Consider the following 26,722-nt stretch of genomic DNA (forward strand, 5'->3'; position numbering starts at 1 on the left):
CACAAGGGACTGCACTTGGAAGCTACACCTGGTGCAGAATGCTGCAATGGAGGTAGTTATAAGTACATCTTGACATGCACGTGTAACACCACTTCTGCCTCAGGAGGCTCTCGAGTAAAATTTAAGACATGGATTTTCCATTTACAAAGCCTTTCAAAAGGCCATCTGAAGGACCAGCTATCTCCAATTTTCTCTGCCTTTCCAACAAGATTACACTGTTGGTTAACTCTAGTACCACCTATTAAATAGTGCCATCTGGCAGCGTGCCTGTTCACTAACTCTATCTGCTCTATGGAATAACATTCTCTTGGAGACCAGGATTACTCTGCACCTACTGGCCTTAGTTCTGAAGACCTGCTTCTCCCATCAGATGTTGGGACTCGATGGACCATGAGCCATAAATATATATTAATACATGTGAATTTTGACCCCAGCAGGTTTATATGTGTTTTTTGCATCCTTTCACTTACTCCTTATACTTTTTTTTGGCCACCTAGAGTGATTTATAAGTTGAAGACCATACAAATGGTCTAAAATAAAATTTAAAAATGGCTTTGAGCAGTCCGTCTCTTCCCTATTTTCGAGGATCATGAGGAGTGGAAGTCTGTTCTTTCAAACTAGCTTCTTGATACACATCAGGTATCTAACCTGATCCTTGCCTCAGAGATCTTAATCTCCCTGAGATACTACTGATATGTGGCAGATAACGCATGCTGAACTTTATAAATATAAGTATAGCAGACATCTGCTATATCTAACCCACGTGAAAAGGTTGGTCAGGTCCATTCTGGTTTGGCAAAAATGTTGTGTTGAATGGTCAAAGAGAATCCATCAGCTGATTGTCAGGATTCTTTCGGATATAGTTTTAAGCACTAATCAAAACTACTTGCCTGTCCAAAGACTAAAAATCAGCCAATGGTCCTTGGGAATATCTGTACTAAGTCAGATGTGGACCCCTTGACCACCCTACTTGGATCCGCACATATTCTGTACTAGGCGAATACATTACGATATCCTAGGTTCTTGGGAAGAACTTTATGCCAATGAAGGTGAACAGCTAAAGAACTGCCAGATGTGACTTCATCTTGTGTATATAATAATGGCAACTAGTTTTAATCTTGAGCTCTACCACGTTGTTGTTAGCTGCGAAGTCGTGTCCGACCCATCGCGACCCCATGGACGACGTTCCTCCAGGCCTTCCTGTCCTCTACCATCTTCTGGAGTCCTTTTAAGCTCACGCCTACTGCTTCAGTGACTCCATCCAGCCACCTCATTCTCTGTCGTCCCCTTCTTCTCTTTCCCTCAACCTTTCCCAGCATTAGGCTCTTCTCCAGTGAGTCCTTCCTTCTCATTAGGTGGCCAAAGTATTTGAGTTTCAACTTCAGGATCTGGCCTTCTAAAGAGCAGTCAGGGTTGATCTCCTCTAGGACTGACTGGTCTGAACGCCTTGCAGTCCAAGGGACTCGCAGGAGTCTTCTCCAGCACCATAGTTCAAAGGCCTCAATCCTTTGACGCTCAGCCTCTACCACAGAGGTCTTCAAACTTGGCCCTTTTATGACTTGTGCACTTCAACTCCCAGAATTCCTCAGCCAGGCACGCCTGGCTGAGGAATTCTGGGACTTGAAGTGCACAAGTCATAAAAGGGCCAAGTTTGAAGACCTCTGCTCTACCATAACTTCCTGCAAATCGTCAGCTGCTACTGTTCCCTAAAGCAGCGACTGCTTTTAGCAAAAGGCCCAGGTTCCAGCGCCGCAACGGCCGAATCGAACGGGGGAAGCAACTGCGAGAAGACGGCCCCGGCAGGGGAGCGATCGGCACAAATATGGACGCCCGGGGGAAAACCGCGCCTCCGATTGGACGCCGCCGAGCCTGTCAAGTCACGGCCAAGGAAGTGGGAGGGCGCTCGGCGGCGGCGGCGCTTGCCGGCGCTTCTCGGGTGAATGGCGGAGGCGGGTCACGGCCGGGCGTGGTCGGCGCCCGTTTCCTTTTGCTTCCCTTCCGGGCTGCGAGAAGTAGCGAAGGCCTGGTGGAGCTGCGGGCGGGGACGGGGCATTCGCTGTCATTCGGTTCAGTCACTCGCTCGGTCGGCGGCGGCGGCGGCGGCGGAGGAAGGAAGATGGACGCGCTCGGCAGGAAAGTAGTCGTCTGCGACAACGGCACCGGGGTGAGGAAAGAAGCCTGGGCTTTTCGGGGATGGCCGGTTTGGGTAGAAGGTGGGTGGGGAGACCCGCGCGGCGGGCCTGGCTGCAGCATCAGCAGCAGCCGCCGCCGCCACAAGCAAAATATATACCCTCCTGGCCGGAGGGAAGCTGGGCTGCGCCTTCTCCAGGAAGCTGCGGCTCTTTTAGGGCGCTGGCAGGAAAGCCCGCTTCCCTCCAAAAGGCCGGGGACTCCCGGCTTCTCATTCCCGTCCTGCAGCCCAGAAGATGCGTGGGGAGGGGGGCGCCTTGGGTTTCGTCCCGTTCCCTCTGGCCAGCCCAGGGACGGGAAGGCTGGCGGGCGATTCGTTCGCTCTCCCTCCCTTTTCTCGTATTTCGCCCTCAGCCTCCGGAATGCCGGTTATACGCATTGCAGCCAGTTAGCTTCTGCCGCTAATTTTGCCCCTTTCCTTCCTCTTGCTCAACCCCGAGCAGGACGATTTCCTGTATGCGGGTTATGGTTTAGTCTTTCTCGTTCATTCAAACGGACTCGGGTGGGGTTGGTTTTTTTTTTTTTTTGTGGTTATGCACCGGAAGTCGCGACAGAGTCCTGCATTGCTTGGGGCAGGGGTAGGCAACTTCGGCTCTTTTATGACTCATGGACTTCAACTCCCAGAATTCCTGAGCCAGCTTGGCTGGCTCAGGAATTCTGGGAGTTGAAGTCCATGAGTCATAAAAGAGCCGAGGTTGCCTACCCCTGGCTTGGGGGAAAGAAGAAGAAGAAGAAGAAAAAAAAGTGTTGCATGACGCTTCTTCGCCCCACCTCCAAATTTTGTAAGCGAAGTTTTCGCAGCTTTTTATTTGAAGCAATGAACGGTCCAAAGACAAGGAAGTTACCAAGGGTCCCTTTTAAAAGTATGCTAAAAAAAATAAAAGAAAGGCACTTTAAACACATATGCAAATGCTCTATAAATAGAGAAGTAGCACACTGAAGTAATCTTCGCTTCAGACGGTGAGTTGATTTTTATCTTCCTTGTGTACTTCCTTCAAGCTTGCCAGGCAGAGTAGCTATTTTCTAGTACGTGCAGTTTTGTCGCATGTCCAGAGTATGAATTTGTGCTACTGATAATCACAACTTTTGTTGAACCAGGATTGTTTTTCTTAATTCTTCTTGCAGCACATGTTGCTTTCTCTATTGGTCACATTATATGAGCTATCTGATCTTGTGTCCTTTGCTTTTGCTGAAACCCTCCTATTAGATTGGAAATTTAAAGGTTTTCATTCTTTTTTTTTTTTAAAAAAATCAGCATAGTCTTTTAAAAAAAGTTTTCATTGTTTTTATATCAAATACATTTATTGTGATATTGGTAATTTGTGACAATTCTAATGTCACTGAGAGAAGCTGGGACTTTATGAATATTTTATGGTTTTGCTTTGCATATAAGAGAAATAGGATTAGTCAACATTGATATAAATATTTATGAAAGCTAGATGCATTTTGTTTAATAAATTAGTAAATTTGATTAATAAATAGGTACCAATTGAAAAATTAAACAATAGGTTGAAATTAATATTTAATATATCTGATTTTGAATGTTTTTAAAGTTTGTGTCAATCAAACTTGACTAATATTGCACAAACACAGAATAATGGGCCAAGTTTGAAGATCCCTGGTCTAAAGAAATGTTAGTTTATCATTTCTCTCAGGAGAAACTACCATGAATTATTACTCTTTAATAGTCAGTGCTTAACAGATGATTACAGATGATTACCAACTAGGTAATATCAGTGTGAGTCTTGAAATCATGAATCTAGAAAGCTGCCAGGACTTATTTCTGCTCCTATGTGCCACATAGAATCAAAGCAGGGTTAATTTAAATCATCTTTTCAGCTCACACTTTCCCAAGGCTGAAATGTTATTTTGTACCTCTTTTACAGTGCCTACTAAAGATTCTTATATTTTTTCCACCAACATTATCTCTGCCTTGCTGTACATAGACTTTCAGTTGGGACAGATACAAAATCCTATATTTGTGTAGGAAAATTCAAGTATACATTGTGGAGGAAACTATACTAGGGAGTACGGTAGTACATACAGACTTGGTATCTTGGTGGGTTACAAGATAGCACAAGCCAACACCAGGATGCAGCAGCCAGAAAGAAAAAGAAGGGAAGGAAGGAAAAAGAAAAAAGAAGAGAAAGTCATTCCTACATTGCATCAGCAGAAGGGTAGAGCCATTTCTCATTGAGCGACTATCTTGTTTAGCAACTGTTTGCAAATTCAATGATAATTGATAGTGCCAGGATTGTTAATGACATAAAATATCTGGTGTGTTAATCTGTGTAAATTTTGCAAATTAAGGAGGCTTGTCTTTAAGCCTCATTGTATATCTTAATTTTTTCATGATAGCCAAGATTTGCAGATTTTTACTCTTGTCTCCATACCACATATATAGCGTCTTTTATTGGCATAAATTTAAAGTCTAGAGAAATTTAATTATAATTTAGATAATGGCTTGGGTATATTTAACCAGGTATAGCCTTTAGAATGTGTATCTGTGTTTTCATAATTTCAGCTATTTCCTGTGAAACAAAACCATATGAGTGCAAAAGAGGTTGCTTTCAAAAGTAATTAAAATGATACATCTAGTGATCTTTAAAGCGTTTGATAAAATTATAGAATAACGTATCTGGAAACTAACATGGAGGATATTTTTTTTTCTTTATAGTTTGTGAAATGTGGATATGCAGGATCCAATTTTCCAGAACATATCTTCCCTGCGTTGGTTGGAAGACCGATTATTCGTTCAACTGCCAAAGTGGGAAACATTGAAATCAAGGTAATACTTAAGAAACTTGAATCCTTGCATGGTAATTTGGGGTATTTTTCTCTTTGTCAGAATAATTGCTTCTGAGACATTATGCAATGATCAAATAACTCATCAATGTTATTAGTTTGCAAAAAGCATTAGCATATGGATATAAAAAAAATAGGATGTGGCTTTTTTCCCCCTCCGGGTGTTTCTTCTAACAACTTGTTATTTTCCTTGAGTGAAAGAGAAGAAAATCCCCTGGTATTGTTTGTTTATGTACCTTCATGAAATCTTTTACCAATATTAGTTCCCTCACTTTTCTTCATAAGATATACTCTGAACTCCATTCCTATGAATTAAATACGTGGAATGTATTCTGCTTTAAAATTAAAGAAACATATATATCATGGCAATGCAAAAACCTCATATTCCTCTTACAAGAGAATTAGAGTTAATCATAACTGAAATGGCTGGTAAGCCTAAATAAATAAATAAATACAATCTAGGTTCAATTGCCTCTTCCAATTTGTTCGGTGAGAGACAAGTCAATAAGCGAATATCTCAACTTATAATTGTTAGCCTTGACCAATAGAGTATTCCACAGAGTCAAGAAATTAGCTGATTGATAGATTTATAGATTGAAGCAATATACAATAGATTGGTGTTTTTTTATTCCCTTCTCCAAGCTTCTCTTGACTTTTGTGCTCTGTACCTGTCTCCATATAAGGCTGTGGTTTTGTTCTGGGCTAAAAAATTGTTTTTGCTTCTCTACAACACCAGGAGAAACATTTGTATGTTATCTTTGTTCCATGTTCGGACCCTCTACCATGTAGAATTCATTTATTTTGTGGTAGGTAATATATTCCTCCTCCAGCAGAACTGTCCGATAGCTGCTTCATTTTAGGTGGATGCATTCTCCCCATAGTTGTTCCCTAAAATAACATTTTAAAAAATGGTTTTGTCTTACTATCAAGATGTGAGGGAAGCATCTTGAAATCTCCCCACCAAGCATAGTGAATGAAGGTGCTGTATTCAGATTGCAAAACTGAGACTGGTAAGGTGTGGTGGGGGACTCTGAGCAAGACAAGCGTACAGTCTGAGAGAAGGGGAAATAACTTTGTTTAAAAAGAGGCTATGGTGAAACGTATTGCAACATTGAATCTGCAGTGTTTGATTTTTAAAGTCTGCCTTTCAGCTAGCACAGAGGTCAGCAACCTGAAACAGTGAAAGAGCCACTCGGAACCGGTTCCCTCACAAAAGGAAAAACTGGGAGCCGCAAAAAATGTGTGCGCATGCACGCACATGCGCAGAACAGGGTTTGACTGAAGACTGGAGCCAAGGCGAGATATGCACCTACCCTGCATATTTGAATTGACTGGTTGAACTTTTTTAGTCCCACTTTTTTTTTTGGACTACACATAGCAGAGGACTGGGAGCCACAGGAGTCTGTATTTGTGTCAGAAGCACCTACTAAGCGAATCAAAGGGTGCTTCTACCGTAGGTTAAAAAAAATTGCTGGTGACAACACTGTTGCCCAGGGGGAGGCTTCCTTCATGTCCCCTAGCCACTTGAGTGCATAAACAGTCAAATCTGGAATTCCTCTTGCATTCTAAAACAGCATAATACTAGGGCCATTTTTAGCCATTGGGGATGGTACCTTAAAAATTTCTATTTAATTAGGTGGGTTTCTGGCCAGTTTATATCCTAATAGTGTAGCCATATGCTTTTGATGGAACAAAAAAAGAAAACATAGTGACACTTTTTTTGTTGTAATAAATAATTTGTCCCATTCGCTTACTATTTAGGATCTTGTGTACTCTTCCTCTCTGGTATGCTATTTTGGGTGTAAATGTGTGTTCTTTCTCCTATTTTGGCTACTTTATAGCATCTTAGAGACAGTATAATGTACAGTTCTCATTTCTGCTCATCCCCCAAATAAACAAAGTGGGTTTGGAAATAAAACTCCCTGACAAACATAGAGAAGCAAGGATGTTCAATGTTTTGACTACGTTACAAATTACAAGAGCAATTAATTAGTATTTTTTAAAAGGAGTCTTACCACTTTCTAACAATTATGCATGGTGGTTCTGAGAGTGCAGCAGATTAGATTAGGACTGCCAGATGTAGGTTTCTTATAAGTATTTCCAAAGATAGATGACGAAAATAGTTAAGCAAAAGATTGTCAGCAAAGAAATTGTAGCAGTGCAATCCAATTGTTTTTTTTTTTACATCATGGAGATTTTATTATTTAGGATTAAATAATTATATTTGGGCACCTCCCCAAACCTCCCCAAACGTCGGCAGGTCTCCGGACCTCCGCGCCCTGCCTGCCTGCTTCTTTCCGCAGCGGAAAGAAGCAGGCAGGCAGGGCACGGAGGTCCGGAGACCTGCCGACGTTTGGGGAGGTTTGGGGAGGTGCGCGCGCACCTCCCCAAACCTCCCCAAACTTCGGCAGGTCTCCGGACGGCGGTGGCTTGGGAGAGGTGCGCACAATCCCAGAAGGACCAAAGCCTCGGCCGCGCACAAGTCCTCGGTAAGTTTTTTTGTTGACTGGAGTATAAGCCGAAGTGGAATTTTTCAGCCCAAAAAGTGGGCTGAAAAATTCGGCTTATACTCAAGTATATAAGGTATTTTATATCATACAATATTTATTCCCTTTGTTGAAAGTAGTTTTCCCCAAGTCAGAGATATATACAGCATATAAAATATGCCAGAAATGTGTGAGAAAAAAAAGATTAAGCATGTTTTTACATATAATTTGTTTTTTAAACTTTCATATTTCTTGGAGGCTAGAAGCTAATTTGAAAAATGAAATAAAAAAACCCATATCAATAAGAGGATAGGAGCTAATATACAAATATTGGCTATGAATATGTTAGCATATTTCAAAAAATGCTGTTGCTAATATAAATGCAAATTGGGGTACATTTTTTACTAAGTCAGAATATAATTTTTTTAGAGCAATGTGAAATTTTATTCATGAAGCCTATGGTGATGTTCTTGTCATATATTTTGAATATCAGGTTTTTGCAATATACTAAAAACATTAAGATAGAAAACTTTCAGGGAAACTGCCAAGGCCATTGAAAGCATCCCAGATGAGAGCTCTCAAAGTTTTTTTTTTTGTATTCTAAACATTTGCCAACATTTTTAAATCCTAGCTTATTCTAAATTAAAATAAACCAGTTTTACTAAATTAGAGCTCTACTTCTTTCTGGCAGAAATGGTAGTGATTTTTTTTTATTGACGTATGTTAAAATGTAGAAATCAGTCTTAATATATTCAAAATGTACATTTTCTCTCAATGATAGGAAAGCAGTATTCTTAAATTTGGGGATACATAGCACTGAAAATGCTAGTTTGTTATTTGCTTCTCTTGTCAAAATATATTCACGTTTACAATCTTAGAGCAATCAAGGTACTGAAGATGTTAAATTTATTGCTAGTTCCTGGGGAAGGATATAGATAGATTTACTTGGTTATGATTGAATTTCATTGAGATTAGCATGGGGGAAGGTTTATTCTTAGCAAATTTGCTGATACAGGAGGATATCTGCAGAGCATTTTTGATAAAAACCATCAGCCACTGTGCATGGAGATAACTTTTTCTTGGAGCTATTTTTGTGTTGTTTTGGTTTGGGTTCTTTTAACGGTAGCCTTCCTGTCACTTACCTTAAAGTATGCTATATTCAAAGCATTTCCACCTATCTCTGCATCTGTTTTTCTGCTTTGTTTCTGTTATGTATACTTGAAATAATTTGGATAAAGGTTTTACCAGGGCCTCTTCTGATTCTCTTGCTTCTGCCTTTTCTTCATCTTTCTTGACCTGTTGAAGTAGAATAACAAAAAGATGGTAAGTGAGGCGCCCCTGTGCTATCATCCACTCTTTTGCTTCATGGGGCTTGTAGCCTTTCTCTCTCTCTTTCTCTCTCTTTTGTGTGCTTTTCCCCCCTTTGTCCTGTATTATTTTTATGTTTTGAATACATTCCTATTTTAATCTTTCTTCATCATTTTGATTTGGTAGCTAGTACATCAAATTCTTGTAGGTATTTGTAGTTAACTGCAGATGCAAGACATCTACAGGTCTGTATGTGTTTAGTACCTATGCTAGAAACCGCTTATTGAACTGACAGAAATGAAACATACAGAAAATGCCCACACATTACTTAGTGTATGGGCAAGACCTATTCTGTAGGATCATTCGAACAAGTAGGATAGTTCACACATAGAAACTGCCCTTTTTTTCTTCATAAAGCCTTCTATCGTAATTTTCCTGCCTCTGGGTCATATCCAAGTTTCACATTAGTGAAATAGGTATATTCATAAATGAATTTATTAGTGCAATGGCAATCAAAGATTTGTCCTTTAAAGCAAAGCTAAAATAATTACGGAAATATGCATCTGTATAAAAACCAAAGAAGACATGCATGTACTTTTCTACAAAGTCCTATTTTCAAAGATGAAAGAAATTCTTACAACAGGATGGGGAAAGCACTTGGTTTATATGTGTGAATCTACCCTAAGTATGTTCTGTATTGTTATGTTCCCACATAGGGGATTCTTACTTACACCTTTTTGAACTGAATGGACAATTCAGTAAAGTTTTTTCATGCTTCTGAAATTCAGTTTTAAGCAAATCACGTCTGAAGCATGCACTAAAAGCTGATGTTAAGAGAATGAGTGTTGTATATGGTTAAACATTAATATTTTAAAGCAGCATTATAGAACTAGTGTAGTGATGATGAAATTTTTGAGTCCAATCCAGATTATTTCTGAAACATAAATAATTTTGCTTGGATTCATGAATGATTTTTGACAGGCTGTATAATTACAACTACAAAGTTTGATCTATTATAGGGTGAACTGTCTTGAATTAGAAAAGGGCTGTATTCACATTTTTCCAATAAATAAGCTGTTGCAGCTCTATTAAAAAATTAATTTGGCTTTACAGCACTAAGAAAACTACATTGCTAAAAGCTAATTGACAATTCTGTATATTGTTAGTTTTTAGGATTACCACAATGATTCAGACATTGTGCTATTTAGTCACTGAATGCTAGTTCTTTATTTTTTGTTAGAAGATACTTAATATCTGCTTCCATTTATGGGGAATATTAACTTCAAAACCTGAAGTCATATTTAATGGTTCCTTATGAAATATATTTATTTTTAATATATTAATTAGGATAATGATGGGATGGGACAAAAACTTAAAAATCTTGTATTCATGTGTTGTGAAAACAGCCAATGGAGCTTCATTATTTTATAGAATAAAGTATTGTGTAATTTTTATGATAATGATAGGACTCTTAAATCATTTGAAAGTATTTAAACTAAGACTTAGAAGTGAAGTTCATATTTTTATGCAGGAGAACAGTAGCCCAGGATTGGAATAAATGGTTCTCAGAAATCAATTTTTTACTGTAGACTAATATAAAACATCCATTTTTTTCTAATCGGTATGAAATTTGCAGTCCCTTATTTGCTTTTGCTACTTGTTCTCTATGCTTATGCAGCACTCGTTATTACCATTTAGTAATGTGCACAGAAACATGAAACATGCATGGAAATTTTTTTCTGCTAAATTCACCTATTCTTCTTGTGCAGAATTTCAAGATCTTATGTATATATTTATGATAAAGTAACATTGAAGGTAGCAAAATCTAGAATCCCTAATATACCTGAGGCTTCAACAGTAGTTGGTATATAACGCTAACGTTATTTAAAATCAGTCTCAGGTGACATAAACTTACCTGCATGAAAATGAATCAAATCCATGAACTGTATATGGACATAACTATTTGAAGAGTGATAGTTGTATTTTTTTTCATTATTAATGCCTTTTTATGCTTTTCAATTGAGTATATAAATCAATTTCCCCTCCTCAAATGTTGTATCATAAAGGATAACTAGAAAAGCCATTTCATTTTTTGGGAGGGTTCTTTTTAGAAAACATACATTCAATAAAAAGTTTATAGAAAACAACAATTTATTGGTATCCATTTGCAACTTGTAGGATCTTATGGTTGGGGATGAAGCAAGTGAGCTGAGATCAATGCTGGAAGTCAATTACCCCATGGAGAATGGCATTGTCCGAAACTGGGATGATATGAAACATCTTTGGGACTATACCTTTGGACCAGAAAAACTCAACATCGATACAAAAAACTGTAAAATACTTCTGACAGAACCTCCTATGAATCCAACGAAGAACAGAGAAAAGATTGTGGAGGTAAGTGCCTTTTAAAAAAAAATCATTCTATCCAACCTAGAATTAGTTTTTCTTAAAGGAAAGCAGCATTTCTTAACTTACTCATTCTACTCGTTCTTATTTAGTTTTAATGAATAAGAGTCAAGCTAACATTTTATCCAAGGTCAGATTAGATCTATATTCAGAAATTATTTAAAAAACAGTACTGTAGAAGTAAAGTTCTATAGAATGCTTTTTGAATGAAGTTATGCATATTTTTTTCTAAAATAAAATCACCTTACTTGCTTGCAAATATTTTTAGTAATTCTGTTAAAACGTGTAAGTGGACATCCTGATAATCGGAAACATAATCCAATTCATAGAATTAGAGCTTTGGTATCCTGAGTGCTTATAATACTGCTTTGCATGGTAAACAAAATTGAGAAAGGGTTAAGAACCGAGTTGACATAGAAATTGTATGATAAATTTCCTTGTTTAAAAACAAACTTGAAAGAAAAGGACATCAAATATAATAGGCTTACTTCCAAATAGAGCAATTTTTTATGATCTGATGTTCCACTCAAAAACTGGAAGTTGAATAGTCTGGCTCAGTTGAGAATTTGGCCTGAGATTCTTACTGATTCTTACTTAGAGGAGAAGATCCTATCAACAAATGAAATGTCCTATAATTGCTAAATTTATATTATACAGGTGAAATGTAATCATTTTTGTTAATGCAGTGAATGTGGAAAAATTACAGGTTGGAGGTCTAGCTTAGGGGAATGACACATTTTTACATTCGGTGTATAAATATATCTCAGGATCACATCACAACACATATTGTGGTTTCACAATTAAATGGCATATGGTAATGTAGTCTGGGAAGTAAATTAAACATATTAAATTTGCAGTAATTTTTTTATCTTTATTGATTCTGGTCTCCATACATTTGTTGAGGACTAAGAGGTATGTTGGAAAACAGTACAATTTCACTTTAATTGCTCATTTTACAGTATGTCGTAAAATAGTCATGCTTGAGATTTATCAACTCTAGGACAAAAGAATTACAAATTGACAACAGTTCCTGAATTTGGAGCTCAGAGGGAAATGGATTTTACTGATAAGGTTGAAGAGAGAAGAACTTCTGAAAGATCTTTATAACCAGAACTAATACAATTATTAATTTGATAAAATAATCTCATTAGCAGAACAAAATGAAGTTTAACTTCTTCCTTCTGAAATTGTTACTGTGTACCCTTTCCAGTTAATGGTCAGGAAAAGATTTCAAGGTTGAATGCACAGGTTGAATGCTCCATGGCAGGAGGAGAAATTGGGTGGAAATTGGATTTTGAGCAATATCCTGTATTGCTTAAATGAAATGAGGAATTCAGAGTACCGTAAATACTTAAGCACTGAGTAATATTTTGATGCATGTTGTACTCCTGCATCAGAACTCAGGCTGCTACGTTTTGTGCCACCTTTTAAACTTTATGAATGCACCTCTTATTAGTGGAGCAAGAAACAAAAAATGGCTGCTGAATTTGGATCTATTTATGGCCCAATTTATCCTTGCCTGATGGTGTAATACCTCATTTACAAAATTGGAATTGTGTCATAATATATTGTATATGTGGTGTAAACCATTTTATTGAACAGTTTTGATGGGAATATATAAAACTGACTGAATTCTCAGAACTCAAATTTAACAACTGCTTAAAGATATACAGTATCCCTCCCCCTCTGTTTATATCCCACCTTATCCTTCAAGAGCTCAAGTGGTTTACATGGGAATTCATTTTCATTTTGTTCCCCTAGCAATCCTATTCTAACAAGTTGACCATTGCACCTGGTTGTTTCTCTAAAAGAAGACTGTAGAGTTAGATTATTAGCTTGAGTAGCTCTGCATTAATTTTATCGGGAAAGTGACAAATGAAAATGCATCTTGCATCCATTCTTTTTTTCCCCCCGTGGAGCAGAGCTAAAATAGCAGTGCCTGACAAACTAGACAGAATTCAGTATTCTCTCTATAGTGAATCAAGATACTGTAGTGAAACCTAGACAAAGATTTAAAGCAAGGGTTCCTAAATTCTTAATACTGCAATTTATTAACATGATAAATGAATTTGTGTGACAGTCCTTTATGAATAAAACTAAATGATAAATAAACATTAAAACTCCCCTAGTTGACGGATGGATGCATATATGCACACTCAAGTTAACTTACAGGCTTGCCTAGACAAAGCAAGATTAAGTTCTGAGAGTGCTCTTGCTTTGCCTAAAGAAATAGTTGTAAATATATTTTGCATACCAAACTGGGTACCATGCTACAGTTTACAAAGTCCTGGATTAAAGCGTCGAACATGGCTGAGGAAATTGCAGTTCAAGTCCACTCTCAGGTATGAAAACTTACTGGGTGACTTTAGGTTAGTTGTTCATTTTCTCTGCTCAGTCTCAATCCTCATGTAAGCTGCCTTCAATTCATGCAGGAAAAGTGGGTTATAAAGCTAGCAAATTAAAACAAATATTTATAAATAAATGATTTAGTAGTGGAATTAAATATATTCCATTTTGAATCCACTGAGAATGTTAAAATTTTGTATGAAGTACTAAGAAGCTTATATGGATCTCTGTTCGTCCTGAAAATAACTTCCAATAAAACCATCTGCCACAATAATTTTAGCAATCTGCAATTGTGACAGTTTTCCACAGAACTCTCTGTGTGTGTGTGTGTGTATAATATATACACATTTTTGCTCCCTTATACATATTAACTGTCTTTCAATCACAGCCTGATTCTTATTACCACTTTTCAAAGTAAAATAACATTAATTTATTACATAAATCTCACAGGGTTTGGTACTCTCTCCTTTCTTGTTTAACATTTACATGGAGCTGTTGGGTGAGATCATCTGTCACCATGGGTTGCAGTATCATCAATCTGCTAGTGATACTCAGCTCTAAAGTTGCCATTGTACTGTTTACTTCACTTCATCTTTTTCCTGTGCTCAGTCTGGTCCCTCCCATTCTATAAAGTTTTCAGAAAGTGTTAAGTTTTGTTAAGTTTTCAGAATGTGGTAGAGCCCACACATTGGTTCTACTAGGAGTGAATACCTTAGTCAGTGTTGGGATTCAGCCAGTTCGCACCACTTCAGCAGAAGCGGTAGCTAATTTTTTGTTTCCCAGGCCCAGAATGGATTTCTGGAAGTGACATTCACATAACCATTTTTTTAGTGACTGTTCAAAGTTACAACAGCCCTGAAATAAGTGACTTATGACTGTTTTTCACACCTATGGCAGTTGCAGCATCCCTGTGGTCACATGATCAAAATTTAGACACTTGGCAAATGGCCTGTATTTATGATTATTGCACTGTCCTGTAGTCATGTGATCACCTTTGTGACTGTCTGACAAGCAAAGTCAGTGTTAAGCCAGATTTACTTAACAAACATGTACTAATTTAACAGTTGTAATGATTCACTTTATAACTGGCAGGAAAGACGGAAAATGGGGCAAAACTCATTCAACAACCATCTTGCTTAGCAACATAAATTTTGGGCTCAGTTGTGGCTATAAGTCGAGGACTACCTATATCGCCAACAAGGTTGCTAATTTTTTAACAACGGCCATGATGTGTAAAAATCATCTGGTGCTTCCTTTATGCTATTATTGCTTGAGGATTTTTTGCATCATTTTATTATATTGTTAATTTATACTGCTGTTTTATATCAGATGTATTTTTATATTGTCTTTTAAATATTTCAAAATATTGGTAATGGACCGTAAATAAACAAAAATGTAATAGGTCTATTTGGGACAAAATAAAATTTTAGATTATATACTCAATAGTGGTTTTGGCACACTAAAAACTAAATGAGGAAGAGAATGGCAGAAACTATTTAAGGAAGTTTTCACTTTTCTGTTTGAGTAATAAACTCACTTCCTGAGAAACTAGGTATTAATTCATATTGCACTTCTCAAACACAATTATTATGCTTTTTCTTATGTTGCTTTTAGGAAAAGAGAGTTTACACAGCAACGTATGTTCCATATTGTTTAGGAAATACTTGTAATCATCTTCCATATTTCATAGCTATGTAATTTTCAGTTTTGTAGACAAAAGGCAATTTTTATCTTTCAGGTGATGTTTGAAACATACCAGTTTTCTGGAGTTTATGTAGCCATTCAAGCAGTTCTTACTCTATATGCACAAGGTGAGAATAAGTTTTACTTTGAATTATATGTTCATAAAGAAATATATTTGAACCAAATCCAGATTACAAAAATTCCTTAAACTAGGCAGCCTTTCTGGCAGTATTTTTTGTCTTAAGGATATTATTTTGCTTAATAAATTTAAAGTGTAAATCCAGATGCATTGTTGTATAAATTCATCTGTGCTTTTTTAATTACTTCATTATTATTTTAGTTGCTGTTTTTACTGTTTCTGATTTTACAGTTTTTTATGAATATTTGAAGTTCTGTTATTGGGCTGTTTTAAGATACACTTTGTCAAATATTAAGATCTATATATGTAAATAGAAAGTATCTGAAAAATATTTTAGCATTGTGCTTTGTTCCACAAAAGGGAACAAAGTGCAGCGGAGTGAGAAAACACATTAGAACTATAAGGTAGAAAACTCAGAACCAGATGGTGTTACATGCTTAAAAGCTTAAGGAAATAAAAATCTGGTTTTAAAAAACCTTTCCGTTCTAGTTTAGTCAGCTATAAACAGGACATTTTTCTTGTCTGGATTGAATTTGATTTTACTGCCTTGCATCCATTTTATTACTGCTTCCAAACATTAATTCATCATTTCCATCACTTCACCTGAATCTAACAAGAACTATAGCTCAGTCCAATTAATGTTCTATTGGCATCTTGCAGATGCTAACATTGAAGCCTGAGAGACAAAATAACATCCCAAGTATTTTTAGGAAAAACAACAGCTGCACATTATAATGTTCTGTATGGAAAAACCATCTGCGAACATATCACTGTTTTAGAATTGGTTGTGCCAGAAGTGGCACCTGTGAAATAAAGTATCCTGTATTAACAGATGATTTTTTTCCAGCAGAATGTTGTAACTAACATACTTTTATAGGTAAAATACCACTAATAATTCTAAGAAAATTGTCAGTCACTTTCAGCAAACCTAAGCGATCAGTGTGGAAGACCAAGGTAGTATGTGTTTGAAATCAGATTGAAATGGTTTCATGAGGGTTTTTGTTTTTCTTCTTTTTCTTTTGTTTTATTTTTTGTTTGCTATTTTTCTTCAGGTTTGCTAACTGGTGTTGTTGTGGATTCTGGAGATGGTGTTACTCACATTTGTCCAGTCTATGAAGGCTTTTCTCTTCCTCATCTCACCAGGAGACTAGATATTGCTGGTAGAGATATTACCAGATATCTCATCAAAGTAAGTTGGAGTTGTTACATTTGATAGATGATAGATAGATAGATAGATAGATAGATAGATAGATAGATAGATAGATAGATAGATATAGATATAGATATAGATATATAGAGAGATAGATAGATAGATAGATAGATAGATAGATGATAGATAGATAGATATAGATATAGATATAGATATAGAGATATAGATAGAGATACACACACACACACACACACACACACACACACACACACATATATGGATCTTTGGTCATTTGGGTTTTTTCCCGCGTAGAATTGAAGTGTAGGAGCAACGTTTCGACGGAATCCCATCCGTCGAAACGTTGCTCCTACACCTTCAATTCTACGCGAGCAACGTTTCGATGGAATCCCATCCGTCATCATCAGGCTGGTGGCTTCAGCTTCCTTCTTCTGGGAGAAGCATGTGGCTGTTTGCTCCTCTTTTTAAAACTTTTTTAAAACTATCCAGGTCTTCAGCTCATTTTTTTCACAGGCTTACAGTGGGGAAGATCAGAAAACCACCCAATGGGATATTTCTAGCAAAAATGGAAGGAATGAGCTCTGAGCATTTATTCAAAATACTAGAAAATGTTTACTTGTCTAAGGCTTGCTGAATTCCAAGCTACTCTTGCCACTTTGAAGTTATTTATGGCAATATTTTCATTATGTAAATGAAAAATTGTCTTACAAAATAGTGTAGCAGCAATGAAGAAACAAATGAAATTATTTCCATTCTTAAGAGGTTTTAGCTATTATAAGCTACTCAAGGAGCAGTACTTTTATTATCAGTAAAAGCTGGGGTTTGGGTATCACTAGAGTTTTAGAGCAAGGCCTCCTTGCATTGTCTTGAGCAGGGGTCCCCAACCCCTGGTCCGTGGACCAGCACCGGGCCGCAGCATGCCAGCAACTGGGCCGCACAAACAAGCAAAGCCCCATCTGCGGGATGAAGGCAGCACACAAAACCACGCCCCCATGGAATAGTTCCTGGTACCCTAAAGGTTGGGCACCTCTGGTCTTGAGGATCCAGTTGTCTGTTGCAGGAGGCATTTATTATTTGTTTGCTTATCTGGAGAGAAGGCATTCACAGAGATACACGTGAGGTCCCAATCATTTTGGGTTTTAAAAGTGGGTCAAGCAAATAAGTTGTGGTAAATGCACCTTATGTGCAAGAAAGAGCCTAGGGACACTTTTCAAGAAAAGGGGTATGTCTGTATATTGAAGTATTGGGTAGATCAGCTTGCATGTTTTCTGTTAATGGCTGATGAAAAACTCAAGTAATAGGTTTGAGTTCAAAATAAAATATAAGCAGCTATCAATCAAGATGCAATGTATGTCATTTTTGCTATAAATGATAAAATTTATCACTTTTGCTATAAAAAAATGTCCCAATCTGAAAGCCTTATTTCAGGCCCGCCATTAACTGTCTTACTTCTGTACTAGCTACTTTTACTACGAGGATATGCCTTCAATCATTCTGCTGATTTTGAGACTGTTCGCATGATTAAAGAAAAGCTCTGCTATGTGGGTTACAATATTGAACAGGAGCAGAAATTGGCCTTGGAAACTACTGTGTTAGTTGAGTCCTACACGGTGAGTAATTCTGTGCATTTGCAATTTTCCACTATAATACAAAAGTAGACAGCCTGTTATTTTTCAGCTCTAATAAACCTTAGTTGATATGCCAAGGGATTACATGGTTAGGTACTTTAAGACATCTGGAGCCCCTGTTAACAGTTCAGACATTACTGGTATGTTAAGAATAAGCAGAATAATGGTACAAAAGATCATACAAAAACTGGAGATTTTTGAAATGCTTCTTTAGACAAAAATGGAACGGGAATAAAAAGTCTAAAAATTGAATGTGATGATTCAGCTACTAAGTTTGCCATCCAGAATTGCCCTCAAAGTAGACATTATAAGTTGAATGTTATCAATGGTAATTAGAGTTATTGGTATCATGCTATACCAATGTTTAGAAAGATAATGTTCCCCCATTCTTATTAAGTGTTCTTCAAGTTGATTGCTTTAATGGATAGCAAATACAAAAATATGAATGTGTTGTTTGTTTCTTTTCTACCCTTAAACATTAATTGGATTGGCTACATCATGGTATGACAGCTATGGCCATGCTCAATTAAATTTTATGAATTTTAATATATGTTGTTACTTTATTGAAAAATTGTAGGTTGTTGCTAGTAATGAAAGGTAATTACTGCTTTAGGAAAGCAAATATCTACATAAAGCAGTCATTGTCCATCATTACTAGCAACCAGTATATTTTAAAAAATATAATAACAACAGTAACATGATGGTGGTGGTGGTGGTAGTAGTAGTAGTAGTAGTATAGAGTTGAAATGGAATTGCTAATCATCTAGTCCAGTCCTCTGTCCAGGGCAAGAATTCTCATCTCTAACAATGCTTCTCCATCCTCCAGCAATGAAGCACCCACAACTACAGAAAGCAGGATGTCATGATGCTTAATAGTTCTCATAGTCAGGAAATTTTTCCTTATGTCAAGTTTAGACCTCCCTAAAGCTTCCATCCATTGGTTTTTGCTCTACACTCAACACTTGCATTCTAAGCTGCCCAGTATCACTATATTAGTGAGATGGGTAGCATAGAAATCCAATAAATAATAGAAAGTATATTTATGGAGAATAAATCCACTCTCTTCCTTGTGATAACCCTTCAAATATTTAAAAACTGCTATCATGATACCTCTGCTTTCTCTTCTTTAGGCTAAAAGGTACCCAGTCTTTTTAAAGGTTCTTCATAAAATTGAACTTCCAGAGTCCTTAGCATCTTACACGTTGCTTTTTCCAGTTTTTCGGTGTCTTTGTGTATGGTTTCAACACTATATTTCTGTTGATGCAGCACATTGCTGGTTAATGCTTAACTTGTGGTCTGTCAAGATGCACATTGTTCTTTCAAGTATCATTGCTAAGCTGCTTATCTTGTACCTGCACCTGCTTTTCTTGTTCAATCTGTTAAGATCTTTTTAAACCTTGAGTTTGTTTTCTATAGTGTTAGCAATTCCTCCTCATCCCTTGGAGGCATCTGCAAATTTCTATCTTCTCCTCTAAGTCATTTATGAAAATTTTGGAGACCACTGGGCTCAGGACAGAATCCTCAGGTACCCCACAAGATGAACAGACAGGTGAATTGATTAGTTAGTTTAAAGCAATTATATAGCCATCAATATACAGTGTGCCATAAATCTAATATATCTTTCTTCACCTTACCAATCAGTAACAAATACACAGGAGCAGCTAACCAATGTGGCTCATAAAACAACCTAGCACAATTCTTTAGGGAACATCTTATTTTTAAAATAGTACAGAAGGCCAGCCTGACTGGGATTGACCCATAAAAATGTGTTTCTGCATATTGATACAATACCATCAAGGCTCACATATTTAATGCAGTTGTTCAAGTGGCTGCAAATCTATCTGGTTGTACCATTTTATCAATAAAGAGGCTATAGTCAATTTTGTGAAATGCTTTGCTGAAAATTTAACAATGGTATATTCACAGCATTCCCTCAGTCTACTATTTGTTTTGTCTAGGAAAGCAAAATGATTTACTTGGCACAACCTTTCTTTAACAAGCCCTTGCTGGCTTCTAATAATTCTTCCTAACAGCTTGCAAACGCACTGCTTGATTATCTTTTCTAAGATTTCCCTAGATATTGAGACCAGGGAAACTGATTGGTCTATAGTTTCCTGGGCCTGTTTTTTTTTTTGCCTTTTTTAGCAATAGAAACAAGAGTAGTTCTTCTCCTTTCTCCTGGCACTTCCCCTGTACTCCAGTATTTCTCAAAGATTGTATTCAGTTGTTCTGAGGTTGCATCCTCTAGTTTCTTTATTATGATGCAAGATTTTGTGGAGTGGATTTATTGTATTTTATAAGAATGTAAGAACAGTCATATTGGGTCAAACCAAGCCCGTCTTAACCTAGCATTTTGTTTTTCAAATTTCTCAGTGAACCAGGAACTCCTGAAATGTTTTTAGGAAAGGATTAGAGATGTACCCTGTACCACCATTATTCCTCTGCACCTGCTCTTTGGAAGCATGTTGTCTCCAGTTGAGAATAATCTGTCCATAATGAATGTATCCAATCCACTTAAAGCCGCCTTCTTCAGAAAATGCACAAAACCAAGGATGAAAATCCTCTTGAATGCATTTGGGTTAATATAAAAGGAGAAAGGAATGACATAGCCATAGGTGTATACTACAGGTCACCCAACCAAGCAGATGAAATAGATGAACCTTTTGCTAATTAGTTAAGCTAAGGTGCGCAGGAAGCAAGAGCATGAAATGATAGAAGGGGTTGAAGTTGTGGAAACCTTAGAGAAGAATAACCATGTCCTACTGGAATTCAATATATGCCGGCACAAGCTATTGAACAAAATCAAACTAAGTGGCTTAGAGTTTTAGAGAGTTGACTTCAACAAACTAAGAGTTTAGGAAGGATTCCATGAATGGAAATCCTAAAAGGAAAACAATTCAAGATGATTGGGAAACTCTGAAATAAGATTATAAAAGTTCAATCTAACACAATATCACAGAAAAAGGAAAACAAAAGACCCCAGACAAAATCAGTGGATTGCATGAAGAACTTTGACTAACTTAGAAATAATGACAAGTATAAAAAAATGGAAATAGGAATACATAACTAAAACAGAATATCAGCAAATAGTCTGAATCTGCAAGGATGGAATCAGGAAAGCTAAGGCTCAAAAAGAATTAAGACTTGCAACAATTGCAATTTTTTATTTAAAAAAAAGGTTTCTTTTTTTATGAGAAACAAGAAAAAATAAAGGAAACGATTAGTCCGCTAATGGGAGAAGATGGCAAGGAGATGACGGTAGTAGGGAGAAAGCAGAACTGCTTAATTCATTCTTTGCATCTGTCTTCACTCAAAAGGAAAAAATACTTATCAGAAGCAAACACTGTAGGAGACAGAACAGGAATGCAAGTCAAAATAGGCAAAACATTGGTAAGAGAACACCTATCCACTCTAGATGAATTTAGATCTTCAGGACCAGATGGATTGCAGACATGAGCTCGGAAACACTGAACAAAATCTTCAATTGCTCCTGGAGCATGGGGGACCTACCAGAGGATTGGAACAGAGCTGATGTGGTTCCAATCTTCAAAAAGGGGGAAACGGTGAATTTAGGAAACTATATATCAATTAGCCTGACAACGGTATCTGAGAAAATCCTGTAAAAAGGTAATCAAATAGCGGATTTGTGAGTACCTAGAAATAAGCATAGTCACTGAAGCAGTAGGCGTGAGCTTAAATGGACTCCAGAAGATGGTAGAGGACAATAAGGCCTGGAGGAACATTGTCCATGGGGTTGCAATGGGTTGGACACGACTTCGCAACTAACAACAACAACAACAAAGAAACAAGCATGGTGATTACTAGAAGCCAGTTTGGATTTGTTAAAAACAGGTCATGCTTATTGCCTTCTTTAACACAGTGAAAGATTATTAAAGAGAAATCCAATCTAGAACAAAGGAGAGATTTCCTGACAGAACAATCGGTGGAATGGCTTGCCTCCAGAAACTCAAGGTGCTCCATCACTGGAGGTTTTTAAGAGAAGGTTGGATAACCATTTTTCCAGAAAGGGTGTAAGGTCTGGACTAGAAGATCTCCAATGTCCCTTCCAACCTTGATGTTCTGTGTTCTAAATTAATGGTCCTAATCACATTTTATAATTTCTTAGGTTAACTTAATGTTATGTAAAGGAGTTCTTCTCTTGGTCTCTCTTAAGTCTTCTGGTCAGCTTCTCTCCATATTCATATTCTTTATATTGTGTGCAGTTTAACACAGCTCAGTTATGTCCCCATTTGATTGCATTTTAGTCTAAAGAGTACCAAACTTTATACCCTTTTCTAGAAGAGAAGGAGGTTTTTGAGCCTCCCGTTAATTTTGTCCATCCTCTTCTGTAGTCTTTCCAGCTATCTATATAAAATATATAGTTAAGGAAGCCTTGTGTTTGGTATAGTGGTTAACTTAACCAGGCTGGAAACTAAGAAACAATGAATTCTAGCCCTGCCTTAGGCTCAAAAGCATCTGTGTGATCTTGGGCCAGCCATGCACTCTAAGCTCTAGGAAGCAGACAATGGCAAACCACTTCTGTAACATATACACAGAATATATCTGTATGTTTGCAAATTGGGAATAAGTGAAATAGTACCAACAGTGAGAATGACTTTTGACAGTGACAATTAACACTACAGAGGACAGGGCAGATATCTTTTTTTAAAAAATTGAATTAGTCTAAGATTTGATTATATAAATCAGTAAAGACTGAAGTCGGAAATGTTCCTTTTTTTTCTTCAACTTTTAAAATTTTATTGGCAAACGGGAAGAGGTTCCAGTAATGAAAGTTGTATTTTTGTTTTAATTGTTATTAAACCTTTATAATGTTTTCTTTGAAGGGACACAGTGGCTCAGTGGGTTAGGATGCTGAGCTTGTCGATCAGAAGGTCGGCAGTTTGGCGGGTCGAATCCCGAGTGCCGCGTAACAGTGAGCGCCTGTTACTCGTCCCAGCTTCTGCCAACCTAGCAGTTCGAAAGCATGTAAAAATGCAAGTAGAAAAATAGGGACCACTACGGTGGGAAGGTAACAGCGTTCCGTGCACCTTTGGCGTCTAGTCATGCCGGCCACATGACTACGGAGACGTCCTCGGACAAGCGCTGGCTCTTCGGCTTTGAAACGGAGATGAGCACTGGCCCCTAGAGTTGGAAACGACTAGCACGCATGTGCGGGGGAACCTTTACCTTTACCTTTTCATGTTTTCTTTAAAGAAGTGGTATGGCATTTATAAGCAAAATTAACTTTGTAGCAAAGGAAGCATGGTCCAAGTTACACAGCTAGCTAGTAAGAGAGAAATTTCCCCAGCAAGTTTTTGACCTAGTTTAGACTAGGAGAAATAATGATAACAGGGCTATTTCAGACTCTCTCTATTTTACAGCTCCCAGATGGCAGAATTATTAAAGTTGGAGGTGAGCGATTTGAGGCACCTGAGGCCCTGTTCCAGCCTCACTTAATCAATGTGGAAGGAGTTGGTGTTGCTGAGCTGCTGTTCAACACCATCCAAGCTGCTGATATTGATACTAGGTATGAGTTGGATGTTGGTAGTTCTTACACTATTATCACAGGTTTTTTTTTAAAAAAAACAACCCACACATACGCAGGAACCATTTAATGGGAGAAAAGACATGTCCTGATTTGTAGCTCTACTTGGATGAGGAAATTCTTTAAAAAGAAAAATGTTCACGGATTATAAAAAATGGTAATATGTGTGGTATCTGTCATTGTTACAGAGAGGATATTGAAATGAAGAGGATATGGCTATTATAGCATTTGCATGCTTATTAGTGGACTATCTTTCTTTTTGTGGAAGCTCAATATTTGATTTAACTAGTGAGGTGGAAGTGCTTCCTGCTAAAGCTGAAGCAGGTAGGTAGGTCTGGGAGCAAAAGGCAGTGCAAGCCACAGATATTTGAGCAGTAGCCTTGTGAAAATAAATCTGTCAACCATAAGTGTGACATACTAGGAGCCAGAATAACAACCAGCCTTACAATCCAGGTCAATCCTGGACACCAGATTAGTTTTTCTAGCAAGTTCAAACAACAGAGATGAATAGTGAGCATAGACATCAAGTTGATATCAACCACAGGAACCTTTCAGCCAAAGCCCATATTGTTTGTTAAATCTGAGGTTCATTAAATTGAGGGTTTATGGTATATGTACTGCATGCCAAGTATGTTAAAGGCCCCAGTGCTCGACTACATTAACATTCAGGGCAATAGTTTTACTCAACAGCCGTATATATTTCTGTTTTGTTTATGATGTATACCACCCAGTATCACCCATATCACTTGTTGACATGGGGGGGTGTGGTACAGAAATCAAATAAATTAAACGACTATACTGTATATACCTTGATGTATCGGCATTTATACAAAAATCTTGATGAGGTGTCTGTTCTGTCTCTAGATCTGAATTTTATAAGCACATTGTATTATCTGGGGGTTCCACAATGTACCCTGGCCTACCATCTCGCCTAGAACGTGAACTGAAGCAGCTTTATCTGGAACGAGTTCTGAAAGGTGATGTGGAAAAACTTTCAGTAAGTACTCGCCCATCAAATAATTACTGATTACAACATGCACAAGGTGGTCACTAGAGGGAGCAAGAGGGTCACTAATATAGCGGACAGCCTGAATTAAGTTTGTGAGTTTTGAATGTTAACTTTGAATAGAGATGATTAAAATTCCACATCAGATAATTATGGACTGTTAACTACTTTGGATTATACTAGATTTTGAAGATCTAGTATATGATCTAATGACATGATTTAGTATGATCTTTAAAAGTAACCAGGGACGCGGTGGCTCAGTGGGTTAGGACGCTGAGCTTGTCGATCAGAAGGTCGGCAGTTTGGCGGGTCGAATCCCGAGTGCTGCGTAACAGAGTGAGCACCTGTTACTCATCCCAGCTTCTGCCAACCTAGCAGTTCGAAAGCAGGTAAAAATGCCAGTAGAAAAATAGAGACCACTACGGTGGGAAGGTAACAGCGCCTTTGGCGTCTAGTCATGCCGGCCACATGACCACAGAGACGTCCTCGGACAAGCGCTGGCTCTTCGGCTTTGAAACGGAGATGAGCATTGGCCCCTAGAGTTGGAAATGACTAGCACTCATGTTCGGGGGAACCTTTACCTTTTACCTTAAATGTAACCACTATTAGAACTGGGTTTCTTCTTTTCTCTTCATAGCATCATTTGACATTTTCATGAATCTTTTAACAGTTCATAGGACAGAACTGTGTGTCTTGAAATAACATTTCAATTTGTTAACATTAATATTTTCCTTTTGAACTTTGGAACAATATTGCCTTTAGGGACTGATCAGAACATAAGCATGTTTCATTTTAGAAGAAACTATTTGTTATAACATTCTGCAACTTATAAAATCTACACAGTTAAAAAATACCTGTCATTTTGCTTGCCATAACCTAGGCAGTGTACTTTTACTTTATAGGACCTACTTTCATTTCTTTATTAGAACCTTGCATAGTTCCAGCCTTCTCACAGTTACTGAAGAAAATTGGAACCTCTTGCCTTTTGCACCCACAAATTGTGACATAAGGGATTATTTTATTTAAAGAATAATTCCTGGGAAGAAGTGTATGCGGATGTGTATATCCAAAAGATATAGATAGATGTAGATATAGAAATGGATATATTTTGATCTATGCCCTTAATATAGTAAAACTTTAGATGAGATCCAGTTGTGGTCCATAACTGAGGAAACAGCAACCATCAAAGGAACAGATGTCTTGCCCTTTCAATTCCCCACTTCTGTTCCATGGGGTTGTGGAATCATCAAGACTAGATTGGGGTTGCAGAGGGAACAAAGGATAGAAAATCCTGTTACATATAGGAGTCAGCTTGCACAGCTTTACATAGTTCGCTTTACCCTAAAGACAACATTTTATCAAAAATCACCCAAGTAGAGTGGAATATTGATTTTAAAAAAAACCTCCAAATAATTTATATAGTAATAAAAGAATATTCCAGTATTTATTTATTTACATGCTTTAATATACAGTGGACTTAATAGGTCCATTATTTTGTGTTGTTAAGAGAACGGGCATATCGAGTACACATTGATCCAAGCGATTAAAACTGGAAACAGCTTGAAACTCCACTGGGTCCCATAGCACTTAAACTACTTTATAATTATAGTTCTGTAGTTTAACAATATTCTCTAAACTAAGGATCTTATATAAATGTTTTTTAATTAACATTTAAGAACATAAACTCATTGCCCACTTACTCAAAAAGCATTTTAAACCTATCATCACCACCACCATTATATTTTGGAAATTTTGCCCCACAAACTTCAGTAATATTGAGTATCTTTCTTTTTTTTTCCCTGTAAGAAATTTAAGATTCGAATTGAAGATCCACCTCGTCGAAAGCACATGGTGTTCCTAGGTGGTGCAGTTCTTGCAGACATCATGAAGGACAAAGACAACTTCTGGATGACCAGACAAGAATATCAAGAGAAGGGAGTGCGTGTGCTTGAGAAACTTGGTGTGACTGTTCGATAAACTCGGAGGCTTTTCCCCATCACTGCTTTGTTGTT

General features: G+C 37.4%; 1 protein-coding gene across 1 annotated transcript; it reads left to right on the plus strand.

Annotated features, from left to right (window-relative positions):
- The first annotated feature begins 1,940 nt into the window (after nucleotides 1–1,940).
- ACTR2 (actin related protein 2) lies at nucleotides 1,941–26,709 on the plus strand. The gene is made up of 9 exons (XM_083362812.1): nucleotides 1,941–2,164; nucleotides 4,868–4,978; nucleotides 10,968–11,183; nucleotides 15,280–15,352; nucleotides 16,416–16,552; nucleotides 17,992–18,141; nucleotides 23,541–23,686; nucleotides 24,569–24,701; nucleotides 26,517–26,709. The coding sequence occupies exons 1-9, from the start codon at nucleotides 2,117–2,119 to the stop codon at nucleotides 26,685–26,687; spliced, it is 1,185 nt and encodes a 394-aa protein (XP_083218938.1). The 5' UTR covers nucleotides 1,941–2,116; the 3' UTR covers nucleotides 26,688–26,709.
- Nucleotides 26,710–26,722: the final 13 nt, after the last annotated feature.

Source organism: Vipera ursinii (genome assembly GCF_947247035.1).
Source record: "Vipera ursinii genome assembly, chromosome: 1".
NCBI classification, from domain to species: Eukaryota; Metazoa; Chordata; class Lepidosauria; order Squamata; family Viperidae; genus Vipera; species Vipera ursinii.

Bases quoted from the DNA above. Each gene is read 5' to 3' on its own strand.
- ACTR2 (XM_083362812.1), top strand. From the start codon at position 2,117: ATGGACGCGCTCGGCAGGAAAGTAGTCGTCTGCGACAACGGCACCGGG. The intron at 15,353-16,415 runs GTGAGAATAAGT...ATTTTTCTTCAG, and splicing joins TCTTACTCTATATGCACAAG to GTTTGCTAACTGGTGTTGTT. The intron at 24,702-26,516 runs GTAAGTACTCGC...TTTCCCTGTAAG, and splicing joins GTGATGTGGAAAAACTTTCA to AAATTTAAGATTCGAATTGA.